General features: G+C 38.9%; 1 protein-coding gene across 1 annotated transcript; it reads left to right on the top strand.

Moving 5' to 3' along the window:
- The first annotated feature begins 827 nt into the window (after nucleotides 1-827).
- On the top strand, nucleotides 828-9782 carry LOC125292157 (E3 ubiquitin-protein ligase TRIM35-like). Its single transcript, XM_048239344.1, has 6 exons — nucleotides 828-1505; nucleotides 6966-7061; nucleotides 7148-7351; nucleotides 7866-7888; nucleotides 7974-8092; nucleotides 8520-9782. Exons 1-6 carry the CDS (start codon nucleotides 1101-1103, stop codon nucleotides 9092-9094), a joined length of 1422 nt encoding a protein of 473 aa, XP_048095301.1. The 5' UTR covers nucleotides 828-1100; the 3' UTR covers nucleotides 9095-9782.
- The last annotated feature ends 9992 nt before the right edge of the window (nucleotides 9783-19774 follow it).

The following is a 19774-nucleotide window of genomic DNA, read 5'->3' as shown; positions in this document are numbered from 1 at the left end:
TTTATTGTGTGTGTGTGTGTGTGTGTGTGTGTGTGTGTGTGTGTGTGTGTGTGTGTGTGTGTGTGTGTGTGTGTGTGTGTGCCAATTCTGTGTGGGAGGAATTCATCTGATTTGAGTGTTGGTGGGTGTGAGTGAGAGGAGGGTTAATGATGTCAAACACATTTGAATAAATCATGGAACTCCTGTATTCTGACTCATAGTAGCTCAACAGGAAAGGCCATTACAGGAAAGTAAAACAAACCTCAAAATGGTCTTTATCATACTGCACACTTGCAATATCATCATAATAATATGCTAATGTTACTCATAGGCTACTCCATTGTAGCTTATTTGTTCCATAACACGTGCAAGTTATTTGTGTCTATTTTAAACCTGAACGTCAGAAGCACAGCATGGAGAGAGTCAGTGTGTATTCCAGGTACTGACATGTACAGTTCACACCCACAACTGGGACATTCACCTGAGATGTCTCATCTCTCTGCATACCTGGAGGGTGTGTGTGTGTGGGGGTGAGTTCAGCTCGCATGAAATCGGTCAAATGAACCCACAGCCTTGTGTGAGACTAACCTACTGTATTCTATTCTGAATGCAAACAGTTCAGGTGGAGAATCTGTGGTGTGACTCCTCATTTCTAGGCCAAATATAACTGTCCTGAAAGTAAGCGTACTCAGAATTCATTGGTCTGGGTGTATAGTTCTCAGAGTAACTTTGCTTTACACACACCCATGCGTGCGACTACACTAACCAATCACAATCGTTATGCCACTTCACGGCTTCTCCCTCTGGCTTTTGTGTGTCTGTAGTCCGGCCTCTTGCTGAAGCAGGAAATGAAAGTTAGCTGATCTCGTTTCACTGAAAATGAGAGTTAAGCTGTTCTAGTTTGACTTCTTTTCGTAAAGCTGGAATTAGAGCACAGGTGAACACTTAGGCTTAATTGCTTGTATTTGTGCCACCAGAGACGACCAATCCATCCCTGAGACTGAAGATCTGAAAGACTGACGGAAGAACTGAAATACTCAGGACTGCTGTCCTTCAGGAAGTCATAGTTAGGAGGCATCTCTTCTCTCTGATTTTACTAGTCTTTACTGTGAGTTAAGAAAATGGCTTCCAAGCTTTCCCTCATTGAAGTGGATTTCACCTGTCCTGTGTGCTGTGACATCTTCAAGGATCCTGTCATAATGACCTGTAGTCATAGTGTGTGTAAAGTCTGTCTGCAGAAGTTCTGGGAAGCCAAAGGGTCAAGAGAATGTCCAATTTGCAGGAAAAGATTCACACAAACTCAACTACCCCCTAACTTGGCCTTAAGGAACTTGTGTGAGACCTACTTACAGGAGAGAAGTCAGAGAGCTTCAGCAGGGTCTGAGGAGCTCTGCAGTCTGCACAGTGAGAAACTCAAGCTCTTCTGTCTGGAGGATAAACAGCCTGTGTGTCTGGTGTGTCGAGACTCATTGGAACATCTGAATCACAACTTCAGACCTGTTGCTGAGGTATCAAAGCAATTCAAGGTAAAATTTAAAGCACATCTGTGTTTTTATTTCACTATGTTATTTCACCTCATGACATTGAGTATCATTTATGAAACCTTAAGGCGTGAATCAGTGAGACCTCTCAATAAAGGTGATGATGATGAGGATGATGATGATAATGATGAACATCTCCAAATTGCTCCCTGTGCCCAGTGTGCGAGTTATACCACGGGGGAGCCGGGAGGCGGGGCGGGTACGGTCGATTTGTTATTTTTTTTGGAGGGGGGAAAAGTTTAAATGCTGATCCTGTCATTAATAGCAACAGCATAGACATATGCCTATTATAAAGAGAAAATCCGTTGCACACAGGTGGAGCCATAGGTCTATGTTTGCTTACATGAAACATAATACATAATATGTTTACAATATTTACATGAAACACCCCGATGGATCATCAATGGGCTACGCAAACTTCAATGAACTTGATAGTAAATAATCCACGGACCCCAACCACCAATGAATGGTATGTGAAATTGCTGGGGCGCTCTAAAATATTGATATGATTGCCAAATAAATTATATTTTGGCCATGGTTTTCCCTAAAATGTGTAAAATAAGAGAAATAAAATTGTATTTTGAGTTCATGATTAGAGGCGCGAAACATGGAAGCGCTGCCTGCAGCTCCACCCACTAACCACTCACACGAGCTCGGTGCCGCTGGCTGCTCTTATCGCGTGTGTTTGGCTCTGTGTACAGCCTTATAGGCTATAGCCCATGTGATTGTGAAACAATGTAAGTTGTTGAGTAATTCTAAGTTGATTCAATTAAACAGTTAAAAGACACAAGAGCGTTGAACTTTCAGGAATCAAAGACCCACAATCTCAAGTCTTTCTTTACAGTTTAAGACTACACACAGTTTAACATTTTACGGTCTGCCATGAAACTGGCAATGGGAGCCTATGAAGTTAAAAAACACATAGGCTTATAGTTTTCCTATTTCTATGATATCTTAAAAACACTGAGGCCTATCACTGAGTGAATTGAACAATTCCTTACTGGTAATCAAGTGATTATGTTGTGTTCCCATAATTACAAAACAAATTGTCCAATTGTGCCTTTCTAGAAGAGGAAAAGGTAACACTTTATTTTAATGTGTCGCTGTTACAGTGTACTTACCTAATTAGGTACAGTGGTACAACCTGTGTAACAACATGTACTATCAGGTACTATCATTGTACTTGCATAATGTATTTGTGAGTACCTACATATAGTTGTTACATTGTAATACTGAGTGCTTTTACAAAACTTTGCCAATTTGCCTAAATTTTCATCAGAGGCAAAGAGCTGACCTGAGACCTGCTGGATGGGGTAAATCGGTCATGATAGATTTGATATACAAAGCATGCTTAGCTCAGTCAAGGCCTCATTGTCTTCAGTGTACATGTAACAGCTGTGCTGCTACAAACTTGTTACTCTTTGATACAGTGGAATAAACTGGAACAGGTCTTGTCTTGGAACAGGTCTACTAATTCACATGTACTGTGTGGTGTAACAGCAGACACATTTTAACACATCAATTACAGGATGTATATATGTAGATGTAAGTACTTAACTGGTACACTTTATTTTAATGGGTTTATTCCACTGTATCAAAGAGTAATAAATGTGTACCAACACAGTTGATACATGTACTACAGTATGTAGGGTAATGGCAGACATGTTCCAAGACACCAATGACACAACATACATGTAATATGTAATTGTAAGTACTTAACTGGTACACTTCATTTTAATGGGTTTATGCCACTGTATCAAAGAGCAATAAGTGTGTACCAACACAGTTAATATATGTACTACGTAGTGAATTAGTAGACCTGTTCCAAGACATCGAAGACATAACATACATGTCATATGTACATGTAAGTAATTAACTGGTACACGTAATAGGTTTATTCCACTGTATCAAAGAGTAACAAGGTTGTAGCAGCACAGCTGTTACATGTACTGAACAATGAGGCCTTGACTGGAGCCAAGAATGCTTTGTATATCAAATCTATCATGACCAGATTTACCCCATCCAGCAGGTCTCAGGTCAGCTCTTTGCCTCTGATGAAAATGTAGGCAAATTGGCAAAGTTTTGTAAAAGCACTCAGTATTACAGTGTAACAACTATATGTAGGTACCCACAAATACATAATGCAAGTACAATGATAGTACCTGATAGTACATGTTGTTACACAGGTTGTACCACTGTACCTAATTAGGTAGGTACACTGTAACAGCGACACATTAAAATAAAGTGTTACCGAGGAAAATAACATTTGCATTACACACCATCAAGAGACAGAGTTTATCCTCCGAAAGCAGGCCCTTGCATCTTCATATTTAGAGTTGCGGCCCTTACATCTTCATATTTAGAGTTGCAGCCCTTACTGTACATCTTCATATTTAGAGTTGCAGCAGTCACACATGGAGTTGCAGAGCAAACACCTGTTTGCTTGATGACTGGGAATGACTACACTGAAAAAAATAACCTGTAGAATTTACTTAATAAAAAAAAATATTTGCACTCAAAAGTAAATTTTACTGCTGTAATATCAAGTACAACTCACTCGCCAGTATCAAGTTAAATGTACTTATTAACATTTGTGAAAATATTAAGTAAATGTTACTTAATTATTTCCATGCAGGACCACGGTCATCAAAATCTTACATGTCTTTATTATTAACTGTTATGAAGTGAATAATTAGATTTTACTCTATTTTTTGTTTTAAAATGTCAATTACATAGTTATATTAAGTTGTTTTACTCATAATTATGTAAGTGTTTCTTTTGATAAATGTTACCATTTACATTTTATATACTTCTACCACATATCACACAATTAAAATATAATGCAATTAAACTGTTTATTGTCAACCTTAAACAGTAATCACCTCAAAGTCTGGGAACAAGTACTCTAAGCCACAATCATCTTACACATGAAATACAGTTTTCAAATTCAACAGGTCCTGATATTTAATAACATTCAGCATTCTTTTGGAGAGTCAAAACTGAATGTTGCTGCAAGTTTGCATTTGGAAGGTTCTTCAGTCCATATAGAGATACATTAAGTAGATGAGCTGAGGGTCCGGAGTGTCTTTTGGGGACAGCTTAAACCCATCCATTTCTAGGAATAGTTTCTGAAACACCTCAAAAGTGTACACAGTGTTTGGGAATATGCAAGGTTGAGGGCATAAATCAGTCCCATAAGCATTGTGCAAGCTTAAGCAGTGCTGCTGTATCCTTGTAACATCTCTTTGCCTTCAAGAAGGATGGATACAGCATCAGCACCATGGACAACCAGGATCTTGAGAATGTGTTAGGTGGAATCACTGCTATGTCCTCTTGCATGCGGTCACGGCTGCACGGGCAAAGTATGGCAAGGCAAGGGAATCTTTGAAATACAAGAATCTTTATTCTGGAACACAACCCACATAGACTAATAACCGACAAGGACGGAGAGGAGACAGAGGGTTTACATACACAATGGGTAACAGGGAACAGGTGGACAATGATCAAGGTAAAACAAGAGACAGGTGGAAACCAATATTAAACTAACAGACTAATTAACAGAAAGACAGAGGACTGGACGAGACCAAGAAGACAATAACGGGGAACAGGTGTGGAAACGGAGGGAAAACTAACAAGACAGGAAGCACAGACCAAATAAGGAGATGGGGCGGAGACAAAGACTGGTGACAGGTAGGTAAACACAAGGCACATGGGGAACAAACAAAGGAGCACATGGCTGACAGGAACTAAAACACAGGGACAGGAAGTAAACACAGGAGCACATGGCACAGGAGGTAAACAAAGGAGGGACAGGGAACACAGGATCGTTACACATGCAATTTACAATTCTATTGAGAGACAAAATAAATTTTCTGTCTTTCAATTCTATTCCTCTTGCACATCCTCTATCCATTTAGGTACAAGCACTCCATGATGGACCATACAGTGTGTAAAAACAGACTATAGACTAGAGGCTAGCCGCTAGACTAGACTTCAATAAACATATCCTAAAAGGAACATTACATGAAATATTATGCTTAACATTGAGTCAGCTATTTTGTACATCATAATTATCACCCTGTGTCATTTTGGAAACCTATTGTCTCATAATATACAGGATTATGCTGTACAAAGAACTTTCCGTCATATGGATGTATGGAAAAACAATTCATATTTCCGCTGTGAGTAATGATCTCAGGAAGCATAGAATATGTTTGTTTTCTCTGATTTAGATGTCAGTCATTTGAGAAATGATCTAAGATCAAATGAAGGATGGTTTTTACTAGGGCTGTCAAAATATGAATTAATTTGAGAAAAAAATAGTGCAGATTAATCAATTCTAGTCAGTAACTATTAGACTGTAAAATGAAGGAGAGATAAGAAATTGTGCTGCCTAGATCATTGATTGGAACATTTACTTTTTAAAAAATGGCCTGATAGTGTTGATAACAATAAAGTATTGATTAAAATAAAGTCCTCTGCAATGTCTGCAGCAAGGAATTTGCATATTACCGGAGTTTGTCACTCTAAAGTCGCACATCAATGCAAAGAAATAGTGTTGACATTGAGGGGAGTGTTAATTTATTTTCATTGTGTCCCCTAGGTTATACAGTATCGGTGGCCTGAAATGCCTTGTATGTGAAAAAAAAAAAAAACTTCTTCCTGAGGAATTTATTTCCTCAGCATATTAGGTCATATCATAGATTATCATGGCCATTATTTGAACAGTGAAAATAATAATAAAAGAGACAGAGACACATTTTTATAAATAAGGCCCCAGCTGTTCTTCCTCTTTCTGTGCCCACAGCACAGTATGTCACACTTCATCACACCAGAGTGAACATAGCTCACTCCAACTGGTAACTCTAACTGCAGGACAGGGCGCCGCTAGGGTTGTATTCCATAGTACGCCATAGGACTGCTCATCATGTCGTGACAAAGTTTACACCAATCATCATCTTCTAAAGTATCCTTATGTTGAGATGTCCATTCTCTTTGCCAGAAACATAGGCTATCATTTGTGTGTGAAGCATGTTTCAATTAAGACAGTACACAAGTTATTTTTATTGTTGTAATATTGAATGATTTTCATGAATAAAGGGTTGAAAAATTATACGCACAGTGCGTACAGGATTACACCTGGCGGCGCCACTGCTGCAGGAGTTAAACAGAATTCATATCTCCCCAACCAGAGTTGCCATAGCTGACTCAAACTGGTAACTCTGGCTAACTGCAGGACATAACCAGAATTCATATTTTCCCAACCAGAGTTGCCATAGCTGACTCCAACTGGTAACTCTGGCTAACTGCAGGACATAACCAGAATTCAATTGAAATATAAAATAAGAATATCTGAATTACTCCAAATAGCAAGATGCTGTACTTCAGACATGATAATAATAGTGTTGTTTGAATATAAGTCATTATAATCCTTATATATTTCAGGAGGAACTTAGGATACAGCTGGGCAAGCTGAAAGAAAACATGAAAACACATGAAGAAATTAAACGCACCTTTGATGTAGCAGCACAACACATTAAGGTAAAGATAATACTCACATTGAGGAAATACTAAAATGACATACTTTATGTCACATAATAAAATGGTAATAATATGTGTTTCTTTAGACACAGGCCTTAAACACTGAGAGGCTGATTCAGGAGGAGTTTGAGAAGCTTCATCAGTTTCTACGAGATGAGGAGGCAGCCAGGATAACAGCACTGAGGGAGGAAGTGGAGCAGAAGAGTCAGATGGTGGACATCTCAGCACTTTCAGACACAATCACAGCATTAGAAAAGGAGCTGAGAGCTGATGACATCACATTCCTGCAGGTAGGAACCATCCACTGTCCATCATGCATCTCAAGGTCTGATCAAATCTCTGGCTGTTAAGATACATAAATGAGAACACATGAGCAGACATACTGCATGTTTGAGGGAAAAGATGGCAATAAAGAAGTGCCAGTAAATATTATGTTAAAGAGCAGATGGGCATTTACAGTCACATTCCTTTGTTTTTGTGAAATGTCGGAATCCTGTTCGTAAGAAAATGCGGAAAAAAGAAGGGATGGGTCAGAGTGATATTGAGGATCATGTATTAGTCTTCTATTGAGGGTTTCTTTTTGATGTTATGTGTTAGTCTTCTATTGAGGGTTTCTTTTTGATGTTATGTGTTGGGATTATATCGAGCTGTGTATTGAAATCAATTGAGCTGTCTTCCATGATGAAAAAGAAACTTGCTGCTGCTTAAAATGGGCAAATTTGACTTATTAACACATTAAAATGAATTTAATAGAACCGTTGAGCAAGTTTTGAATATATGATGTCTTCCATTGTAATTTCACAGAACTGCAAGAGCACAGAGAAAAGGTGAGTGATCTGCCTCCTGTCTCTCTCTTCTCTGTGGTTCTGAACCCAAACCCACAGCAGCACTGACTCCTGAATGTTATTCCAGAGCCCAGTGCACACTGCAGGATCCAGAGAGGGTTTCAGGAGCTCTAATCAATGTGGCAAAGCACCTGGGCAACCTGAAGTTCAGAGTCTGGGAGAAGATGCAGGAGATTGTTCAATACAGTGAGTTCACACACACACACACACACACATGCACACACTGCTGCATACAAGCATGAAAATGCAGCCAGACCAAGTGATGTGTTGAAACGCCACAAAGACAAAACACACACACACACACACACACACACACACACACACACTCCCACTGCATACCAAGCTGTGTGTTCAGACACTCCTAGCACATCTGTACAGGTCTTGCTGGGGAGGGAGGTGAGAGAATGAGTGATATGTATCACACAGTACAGAGCTGTGCAGCATCTTTGCTGCAGGTACCAAACCACTGTCAGGTCATGTTACTCAACAAGGGAGAACACTTGGTACCAACCCCATTAATAATGACCATCATTCACATCCTCATCACACATCACTGTATACTGTAGCACAGTGCATTGTGTTCAGTTCATGTGTGTGTTCTTTCTCTCTGCAGCTCCTGTGACTCTGGATCCCAACACTGCATCCAAACAGCTCACCGTGTCTGAGGATCTGACCTGTGTGGGATATGGTAGTGTGGATTCTCTTCCTGATAACCCAGAAAGATGTAATAGGCATACAACTGTCCTGGGCTCTGAGGGCTTTAATTCAGGGACTCACTGCTGGGATGTGGAGGTTGGAGAGAGCACATGGTGGGAGGTGGGCGTGATGACAGAGTCTTTCCAGAGAAAGGAAGACTATAGTAGTTATGACAGTGGACTGTGGTTTGTGTATTATAACAGTGGTAAATATATAGCACGTGCTCCACCTCAAGTCTTCACTCCCCTCACAGTGGAGCAGAAACTCCAGAGGATCAGAGTGCAGCTGGACTGGTACAGAGGAGAGCTGTCATTCTCTGACCCTGATAATAACACACACCTACACACTCTCACACACACTTTCACAGAGAGAGTGTTTCCATTCCTTTTTAATAGTGATAACTTTCCTTTGAGGATCCTACCAGTGAAGGCTTCAGTGATGGTAGATCAGCACTGCAACAGCTATGATCACAGCATGGTCACAGATCACTGACTATGTTAATGTAAATCTCGTTGTCTCTATTTTCTGTGTGGTTGATTTGATGGACACTTATTTGATTTCACATAATATGTGTAATATCCTGGCATGTTATGTAGAGTATCTACTAATATGTGCAAAATGGCTGTATGCAAGCCCTTATTACAGCTTCTCTCAATTGCTAAAACACTAAAACCCACTGGCTGAGCAAAGTTCTTAGTTGCCTGAACTCATTTAGCTTGTTCAGTCTGTTGTCAATACCTTAAACCATTTCACATGGTAAAACACAATTTGCAGATCTCACTTAAACTTTTCAGCAAAACTCTAAACACATTATCATTCTCAAAACACATTCTGCCCTCTAATGCACATGCATCCATACTGGTAAACACAAGTGGCAACAATTCAACACAAATAGAGCACACATGTCATTGATTAAACACAACCACTCAACATTGATTTAACTTGTTTCAAATTATGTAACACAACCAATATAAGCCAGTTCAGAGAGCAAACAAGTTGCCTCAGGAGGGAAAATATTGCTTGTGATGTCAAAGTGCTCTGGCCTGACCCAGCCCAAAGACAAGAAGAAGCACATTGATCACATATTTAGTCCTTTGATTGTTGACCCTTTTATTGTATACTGTAGTACAGTGCATTGTAGGCTGTATATTGTCCAATAAACAAATTGTATGGCCCTGAACATTGTGCTTTCCATTTGTTTACAGTACAGACTGCTTACAGTAATAGATTTTGACTGGTTGCAGGTTCATTCAAGAATTACAGTATCACAGAGATAAAGGACAAGTTTGTGAGATGCAGGGTACAGTATACTGTAAAATGAATTTCCCCTTGGGGATCAATAAAGTATCTATCTATCTATCTATCTATCTATCTATCTATCTATCTATCTAAATAGGGGTACAAGGAGGAGGAAGAACATAAAATGGCAAAGAGCAAAGCAAAGTAGTGATTTCTGATCAATTTTGAACTACTACTGTATGATATAACTTATTTTCGTTCATCAAAAGACAATGACGAAAAAATATGAAATTTGTTTTGAGATTACAGTAAAAATGTACTCCCTATCTAAATGTACTCCTGAACTATATGTTTTGAAAAATGTGTTTTCTATTTTTTGGTGTATTGTTTACTGACTGCTTGATAGAATATATAATTTTGATCACTTAAGATTTGAGAGCAGTGTTTGGTTTTGAGCACTGGTAAATCTGTTTTGAGGCGAAAGTTTGATGAGCACAGGGAAAACTATTCTGAGGCGAAAGTTTGATTTTGCAAGAGGAGTGTCAGGATCCTCACCTGGACTTTGGTTTTTGTCTCCCCCTACCTGTCAATGTGATGACAATTCTTTGTTTTGTTTTGATCTAGCCATGTTATCATCATGTGCCCTATAGCTATCATGTGCCCAATGTCACGCCCATAACCTTATTTGGGCAACTTCCTGTCTTTGTTCCTTTCCCTCCATTTTGTCTGTTCACCTGTTCCTTATTGTGTCAATCAGTTGGGTATTTAAACCCTGCCTTTTTAGTTTAGTTTATCGGATCGTCACAGTTTATGCTGTTACCTGACTTACTTACTTGTGAGTAAAAGACTAACTTTTCTACCAAGACTTTTCTTTAAGAAAATGAAGCAAGGTTTCAGAAACTGAGCAATTGTTTTAGCAATTGAGAAAAACTGTGACAGAATGTTCTTCATGTTTGTCACTCATGCTACAATCATTTTGAAATATCACACAGTGTTATCAGCGTGGCAGAAGATGATTACTCCAGTAATGGGCAAAAAACAAAAGCACACTTCATTTTCAATTAGTTCATTCCTGTAGTCAGCATGATTGGAGAAAATAAAAAGTAAAAGTTGCATGGATGTATGTACAGTAAGCATTGCTATTTGCTCAAAATGGGGGAGAAACTGCTTCAATGATGTGCATAAGTGATACTGTATGATATGGAGTTTGAACAAACTGTTTTGAGAATTACCATTCTGATCTGAGAAAAGTGCCAAACCAACTGAGAAAACTGTAATTATCAACACAGAAGCAAATAATACCACAGTTGTTCTATCCCGTGGAATGCCAGATCTGATGTCATCACCATTGCAGTGGATATCATTGGACTAGGTATAATAAAGAAAATTCAACATATAATAAAAGACAGTTTTGGTAGACGGTTTCATGTTCTCTTTACATTTATATATTGTAATGTTTGAAGGTTTCAGGACGCCAAAAGTTGTTCAGAGCAAGCTTTATTGGCTGAGAACGAGGGCAGGGATACAGACACAGAACACAATGCTCACCGGGCAGGTCAAGAAGACACACACACTACACCAACAGGGGAGGTCCAGCCCCCCACACAAAAAGGAACACACATGAGGGGAAACTAAAAGGGAAACATGTTACACTAAAGACACTAACTTTACACTTATAACTTACAAGAATAACGACATAAACCCCCCAAATGTTCGCTCTCGTATCCCAGCATGCTTTTCGCGGGAGAACGCTAACACTGTCTTTCTGCGCCGACGCTACAATATGTTTGTGTGTGTCTTGAAAGCAGTCACATGGCACTGTTCTATTGACCTGCATTGAATTGAATGTGGTACAACATGGTACCACAAAGCCAATGGCCGCTCACATTTGGCATACAAGCAAAACCTTAACTGTCATTAATCCTTTCTTTACCACATATATGTCTCTCAGACGTTCATTTTGTTTCTAGTTGACACCAGACCACATATCTCAATAGTGAAGTACTATCACTGCAGTTGAGTATGTGCTTGTGACTCCCATGCCAACAAGCCTGGCTCTTTGGCATTGCGGTCAAGCTGCAGGTTTAGTACCCCGGACACCCGGGCTCAAGGTCAGGTGGGGTGACTGCTCTTTTCTGTCACTGCATATGGTGTCAGAAGTGGGATGGTTTACCGTAAGGCCATCAGAGCAGGCTTGTGCAAAATTCCGAATTTTAGAATGGGTCTCCATTCAATTCATGAATTGGAATTAGAATTGAATTGGCTCTGCCCCACCGGAAGTTGAATTTAAATTTAAATGGGAATGGCAGGAAGTGGAATTAAATTCATGGCAATTCAAAGCAATTCCACAGTCACAACAGACAGAATGTGTTGAATCTCACATACATTCAGTTTTGGAAAGGCTACTTTGGAAATGTAATTTCTTACTGTTTTATGTTATAAGTTGTGTGTTTGATGTGATCATATCTGACATATACTGTGAGGCTTCATTTTTAAACACTACCCTTAAATTATGTGTATGAATTTCTTTACATTTCATTGAATTTCAATTCTACTTCCTTTAATTCAATTAATTCATTGGAATTTAGGAGTCATTCTCAATTCAATTCTGAATTTTGCACAAGCCTGCATCAGAGGCGGGCCCGATGTGTGAGCCGTAGGAAAGACCCCCAGGATAGGTTGGCCCCTTTGTTATGGATCCCAGAGATGTTTGAAGCACTAGTGTGCCATACCATAGGGGCAGCCGTGGCCTACTGGTTAGGGCTTCGGGCTTGAAACCGAAAGATTGCCGCTTCGATCCCCGACCAGTAGGAAAAATGTGGGCGGGGGAAGTGGTTGAGCACTACTCTCTCATACCCACATCCACGGCTGAAGTGCCCTTGAGCAAGGCACCTAACCCCTCAATGCTCCCCGAGCACCGCTGTAGCAAGGCAGCTCATTGCTCCAGGTTAGTGTGTGCTTCACCTCACTGTGTGCTCTGTGTGTTCACTAATTCACGGATGGGATAAATACAGAGACCAAATTCCTTTTTACATTTTACATTTACATTGAGACTGGCTCTTTGGCGTTGTGGTCAAGCTGCAGGTTTAGTACCCCGGACACAAGGCCTGGTTGGATGACTGCTCCCTCCCTTCCCCACACTCTGCTAGATGGAACTGCACTCTTTTGAGAAGGTCTGCCTTTTTTCCCATTTGCTGGATCTTTTGCCATGTGAGACAGTCTGTCACACTGTTTTCAAACAAGTCAAACAACCTCAACTGCATCGTCAGTGGAATCTCCTTTCACCAGGAGGATTAAGACACCTGTGCCCTCACTCAGCCCTGCCATAGAACATTGAAGGATACATTTTCTAAACAAATTAGTGTATTTTTCCAAAAAGTGTATTTCTCCCCATCTAACTATATATATGTGCATCCATACATGTATCTATCTATCTGTTTGTTTAGTTCATGCAAAGATATTCAGTAATCGGATATGTATTCTGAGACCTATTGATACATGAATATGTTCATATCTTACATATTATATATATTAACTTTTTTCTATTTTATTCATATATATTTTTAGCTTTTTCTTTTTAGCTGTAAAGATTGTAAAATTGCATAATGTCTCTAAGTGTGTGTTCAGCTTATATGTTTTTTCTCTTTCTCTCCCTCGTTCTCTCTTTCTCTCCCTCTTTCTCACTTCTTTCTCAGGGTTTCATTGTGTGTGTGTGCACTTTTCTTGCTGTATTTTTGTAGTGGTACGTTTATTTTATCAGTAACAACAGAAAACGAAACAACCTGTTGTTGTTTTTGGCCAAAAAAAAAAAAAAATAAATAAATATTTGATATGGTATGGTTTTATGGTATTTACATGGTTTAAGCCCAATGCAAATATCTTCAATTCTTGAATCAGTCATATTTGGGGGGATTATCTTAAAACTTGACTAAAGCCTGAATAGCTTCAGTGGGCACAACACCACTACTGATGAGCTTGGAATGCTGTATTCTCCCTGAAGGTAATCAAATACTGTGTGTACTCTAGCTTAAACATATAATGTATTGATAAATGTGTGTGGCACTTGTGGACATGTATGACATTCTCTTTGTATTTTGTTTTGTTTTGCTTTTTTGATTAGTTTGTCTTGAGCAATGCCATATTAGCATTTGTATTGGAAGATAATCAAATTGTGAAAAGTCATCAGTGCAGAATCTTATAGCTGTGATTCAGACTATTGCCTATCATTTAGCATAAACAATAAAAATGCCAAACAAACTGAAGATTGCATTACTTACATAATTTCAGGTATATTTCCTCTCTTGTTCAAAATGACAACTTTGTGGCATAACCTAGCATGCTTTCTTCCTTTTGTAAAATGTAAATCAGGTTTTTATTTTTTTAAGTATACTTGCACAAGGACTTATACAAGGAATTTGGTCTCTGTATTTATCCCATCTGTGAATTAATGAACACATAGAGCACACAGTGAACACACAGTTTGGTGAAGCACACACTAACCCGGAGCAGTAAGCTGCCTTGCTACAGTGGCGCTCGAGGAGCAGTGAGGGGTTAGGTGCCTTGCTCAAGGGCACTTCAGTCGTGGATGTGAGCATAGGAAAGCAGTGCTCAACCACTTCCCCTGCCCACATTTTCCCTACTGGTCGGGGATCGAACCAGCATCCCACGGCTGCCCCACTTTTAATGTTGTATTATTGCATTTTTTCAAGGCAGAAGTACTTGCTGGTGTATTATTATGTTTGAATAATAATAACATACTATGACAATGTCTTTCAAATTATCTAGGTATCTAATATCCATTTGAATGCATTCATTGATTGACACATCCAGTGAAAGCCTCTAATTTATTTTCCATACAAGTGGTGGTATTTGAAAAAGCCAACTTGCACCAGAGTCAGAATAAATTGGACTCAGTTTAGCTGTTCCCAAGAATCGTGGAATCTGTCTCTGCAGCTCCTGTGATTCTGGATCCCAAGTCTACACACTTGGATCCTTACTGTTACTGTGAGAATCTGTCCAGGGTGCCATAGTACTCTGTCAATAATGTTGAGAGAATGCCTATCTTTTATGACTTTTAAGGCTCTGAGGGCTTTAACTGCTGTATAGGTTGGAGAGAACACTGAGTGGAGTGTGGGTGTGATGAGTGGAAAGGAAGGCCCTGAGAGTGGAGAGTGATATGTGAACTTATGAAGGTGAATATGAAGCACTTTCACCACCAGTTTTTCAAAGTCCCAGGACAATGGAACAGACACACCAGAAAAAATGAGTGCAGCTGGACCAGGAGAAAGGAGAGCTAACATTCTCTGACCTTGATAACACACATCTACACACTTTCACACACACTTTAAATGAAAGAGTGTTCCATTCTTTGATATTGAGTGGGATCTCTCTTCTGAAGAGATTACCAGGAAATATTTCAGTTGCAGTAGAGCAGCACATAAATGGATAGTTCTCTGGTGTAGAGGTGCTTGTGTCTCTGAATAACTCATATGGTCATTTATAGATTTTTGCTCACATTTCACTATTTAAAAGTGCCCTTAGAAATTAGACATCTAGTGATTACTGATAGTTGGATCATTTCTCAGAGAGGAAACTATAAAATCATCCAGATATAAATGAGTGGTGCAACATTTCCACATCCTGTGTGTGCTTTCTCTGTAGGTTTAACATGACTCATTATGCAGTGTTGTATGGTTACCAGTGGTGGAATGTAACGAAGTACAAATACTTCGTTACTGTACTTAAGTAAATTTTCCACGTATTTGTACTTTACTTAAGTAAAATTTATAGTGCATACTTTTGACTTTTACTTCGTTACATTTTACAGCAATTATCTGTACTTTTACTCCGCTACATTTCTACAACACCATCGTTCCTTTTTACGATACATTTTATATATTTTTTTCTCTCTGACAAACACGTTTGTTTTACCGGGGGGTTGCTACCAAAGATTCTGGAGCGCTACGTGCATTCTTAGAAACATAAGCTTCTAGTCTAGACCAGGCAAAGCGTGAGCTTGTAGCCATCTGCATTCGGTAGGCTATATTCACCAGACCCATGGCTACACTGTACATGCAACTGTGTTCTGTGCCTTTCTCTGTCTGTTATCTGCAGCGTTAGGGCCTCCTCTCCGATGAGATTGCTATCCGCGGATCAGCGAAGTTACAGGCTATGCCCATGCTTCTGTCACACGTCTGATCATTTGCGGCACAAATGAATAGTAGACTATTAATGAACCGGTGGCTGGAAAAAACGTAACTTTTTCCAGATTAGGAAATATTCCTTAATTGTGTGTGATTAAATAAAGATGCATAGCCTACAATTGGGGGGTAGTAACGGAGCTCATTCAATGTCTATGCGTCTGCGCAAGTGAAACTGAACTTAATCATAAAGACACCTTTCTCAGCAACTTTTCTGTTCAATCAGCATAATTGGCATTACGATCCAGGGTTGTCATTGTGGTACTTTTACTTTTACTAAAGTAAATATTTCTCTGTGTATTTGTACTTTTACTTAAGTACTGAGTTTCAGTACTTCCTCCACCACTGATGGTTACAAAGTAAACCGAGATAAACAGACTGAGGTGTAAATTCTACCACCAGTTGGCTGGGGAGTGACTATGAGTGTGGCCCTAAACACAATCCCCTGCTGACTCTATCTGATTGGGCTCGTTATAATGAAATTGATATCTTTAAAGGTTTATAGTACTCTAGATCTATACAACATTTCATACAGTCATTAAAGCAGGAGAGGAGAGGGTGATTCTATGTCTGATCTGAGCTCAGACATGCAGGTACTGTAGTGAAACAGTGCACACACAAACCAGTAATATTAAATTGATGTGATTGCATTCACTGACATACAGTTGTTTTGGTGGGGAAGTATTGGAGGCACTTTGCCTGATTGTCATATGCTTAGTTTAATCTGTTTATCTTGGATTATCTGGTATTATCAGGGGAAAGAAACCACAAGAATGGTTATTATTTTTATGACTGTTATTATCATGATTATTTGTCCCTCTTGCTGCTAAGTGAGACTGAAAGGCCTCATGAATACAGTCACAGCACAGTCATGCTACCTCAGATTAACATTTGGTAACTAATACATATTTTTCATAGTGTTTCAGATAGTTCCATTTATGATGTCTGCATTCATTCTGTGTTTTTATGTTTTTTGAGCAGCTTGTATTGTTTGCATCATATACCATGTGAAAACATAACTAACTATAATAAATGTTGATCTCATTTGGTTTCTTTGCTGGCCCTTTGCTGCAGCCTCTGTCCACTGCATAGCAACAGCCATCCTCATCATCACTTTATCATAGATCAGTTGGATCACAAACAGGGTCTGTCCTGACAGTTACATACACATGCCATCATCGTAATCATGTCACCATAGATCAGGGGTACAACATTCATACAATCAGGGTCAAAATCCCACTCAGCGTTCTGTTATTGGCACATACCCTATACATACACTAGCAAGCGTTAGTGTACACTCACTTGGAAGCCTGTGGCATATTCATGCATTTGCAATGTGTTTTATCAATTTTGAACGTTGTCAAAGTGATGTGTGTTTTTTCACAAAGAAAATATATTATGTTTTATTAAACACATAACGTAAATGGTTGCATACTCTGTACCTTTTTTACAGTTGGAAACTCTATTTATGACATTGATGACATACATACATTGATCAAACAACAAACAAAATCCAACTAGTCCGAAAAGTGAATAATCAAAGAATATAAGGTAAACAATAACTGTACATAAAGATGTGGTATGATATCCGCAAACCTGAATCAGTCCAATGATATAAGCGGAACTTTATCTTTTCTTCAGTGCAACTGTTTTGTTGCTATAATCCTTAGTGTTTCCATGGTGATCAACACTGATTAATATATCAATAGGTATACATACTGGTATACCTATTAGTCAAATGTGTCAGACCTGTAGTTTCTAATTGGCAAGGTGATGCTTTAAACTGGCTACCTGTAAATATGTCACTATAGCTATTCAAAATATTTTCTCAGCTGTTGCATAGCCAACGTTTGTATTACTGTAAATTCCTGACCATTAATTGAGGTTTATACATTGATTTTGCAAAATGTCTTAAGCTATGAGGTTAATACATGGGAGTGGGCTATACATATACATTTCTTTTCTATATTCTTATTAAAGCACAATATGATTCTGATTCACGGGGCTATTGGACACTGTGGCTAATATACGGATTCAGCTAATACTTGGCTTTTTCCCCCCGCATAAAACACTGTCTTGCCCTTTATACACAATGCTACTAATACCAGAGCTGGACAGTAACGGAGTACATTTACTTGAGTACAGTACTTGAGTACAATTTTGAGGGATCTGTACTTTACTCAAGTATCATTTTTGGGGAGTACTCATGACTTTACTGAAGTACATTTGAGAGGCAAATATTGTACTCTTTACTCCACTACATTTCTATCCATAACCGTGAGTATCCGTTACTACTTCTAAAAAAAAAGGAAAAAAGAAAAATCTCGGAAATCTTCAATTTGTTGTTTCCCTCTCAAACGTGATTGGATTGTGCAGGCGCCACTGATTGGGACAGCCTATCACCTTCAGCTTTCCGCCAAAGTCAACTCCATGGTCAGATTTAGATAAGAGACAAAACCATGGACGAAACAATGGATGAAGACGCAGCAGGTCCATCCCGTGAATGTGCCAACCTGTGACCCCACCTCACCGGACTATTTAAATTTTCTTAATGATAGTTTTCGCTTCAAGTGTTTAAATGACAAAATAGTATTTTGTTTTTAAAATACATATTTTAAATAAATGTATTAGAAATACTGCCTATCCTTGGCAACATGGTAAAAAGATGAACTTGCCTTGATTTTACTTTCAATTCCTTTTACATTCTCCAAGGTATTAACATTAAAAATTTTCATAACTCCATGTAGGACGTTTCTGTACATAAATGTAAGCACTGTGGCAGTAGTAATGCAATATTTGAAAAAAAAAGGTAGGCTACTCTTGATACTCAAGTACTTTTAAAAACAACTACTTCAGTACTTTTACTTAAGTAGACATCTGACTGTTTTTACTTTTACTTGAGTAAAATTTAGCAAAGGGTATCTGTACTTTTACTCAAGTAATGAAGTTGTGTACTCTGTCCGCCTCTGACTAATGCACAAGAAATTACTGTACTGAGCGTCAAACAAGGCCCTCACCACGTCTGTACTGTCTCTTGAATAATGCCTGTAGATTAGGTTTCAAACTTTGCAGATATGTTGCATGATCATTCAGATCACCAATGTGGCTGTGCATCTTCCGGAACTCTCTCACTGCGTGACCACAGACGTGTAATTTCAGATAGATTTCACCTTCTTCACTCAGTCCCTGGTCTTTCATTCTCTTGTCAATTATTTGGAGGAGGTCTCCAATATCTGCATCTTTGTAGCAGGCTGTACTTTCCCTGACACAAAGCTCTCACATTCTGTATTGACAGCATCACAGATATCCTGGATCTGCTGTTGATTTCTATGATTTTTTCCAAGCCACTGTTTTTTCACAGTGAATTTTTCCAGTCCACAATCCTGCAAATTGGACTGAAGAATCCGTTCGGCATGTCCAGGGTTTGTCTTAAAATGTGACAGCAGCACAGACTGAACTCGCTTACAAACATCTTGCGCTGATATCAAATTAATTGACAGGTTTATATAATGACTTTCCATAACTTCTCAAATTCACTTTCAAGATCTTTATCAGTTAGAAAAGTTATTTTCCCCTTATATTTGACCTGCAGTTCTTGAATCTTTCTCTGTATTATATCTGATGCAATTTTCTTCATAATTTAGATTCCCTCTCTCGTCTTAATGGGTCTCTTCAAAGAGTTTTCTATCGAAATCTCAGTCTCTCTTCTCAGGCGTCTGACACTGTTCCTGAA

The sequence above is a fragment of the Alosa alosa genome, chromosome 3, assembly GCF_017589495.1.
Source record: "Alosa alosa isolate M-15738 ecotype Scorff River chromosome 3, AALO_Geno_1.1, whole genome shotgun sequence".
NCBI lineage: Eukaryota > Metazoa > Chordata > Actinopteri > Clupeiformes > Clupeidae > Alosa > Alosa alosa.
Note: the sequence above shows the minus strand (reverse complement) of the source record. Positions and strands in the feature narration are given on the sequence as shown.

Bases quoted from the DNA above. Each gene is read 5' to 3' on its own strand.
- LOC125292157 (XM_048239344.1), top strand. From the start codon at position 1,101: ATGGCTTCCAAGCTTTCCCTCATTGAAGTGGATTTCACCTGTCCTGTG. The intron at 7,889-7,973 runs GTGAGTGATCTG...ATGTTATTCCAG, and splicing joins TGCAAGAGCACAGAGAAAAG to AGCCCAGTGCACACTGCAGG. The intron at 8,093-8,519 runs GTGAGTTCACAC...TTCTCTCTGCAG, and splicing joins GCAGGAGATTGTTCAATACA to CTCCTGTGACTCTGGATCCC.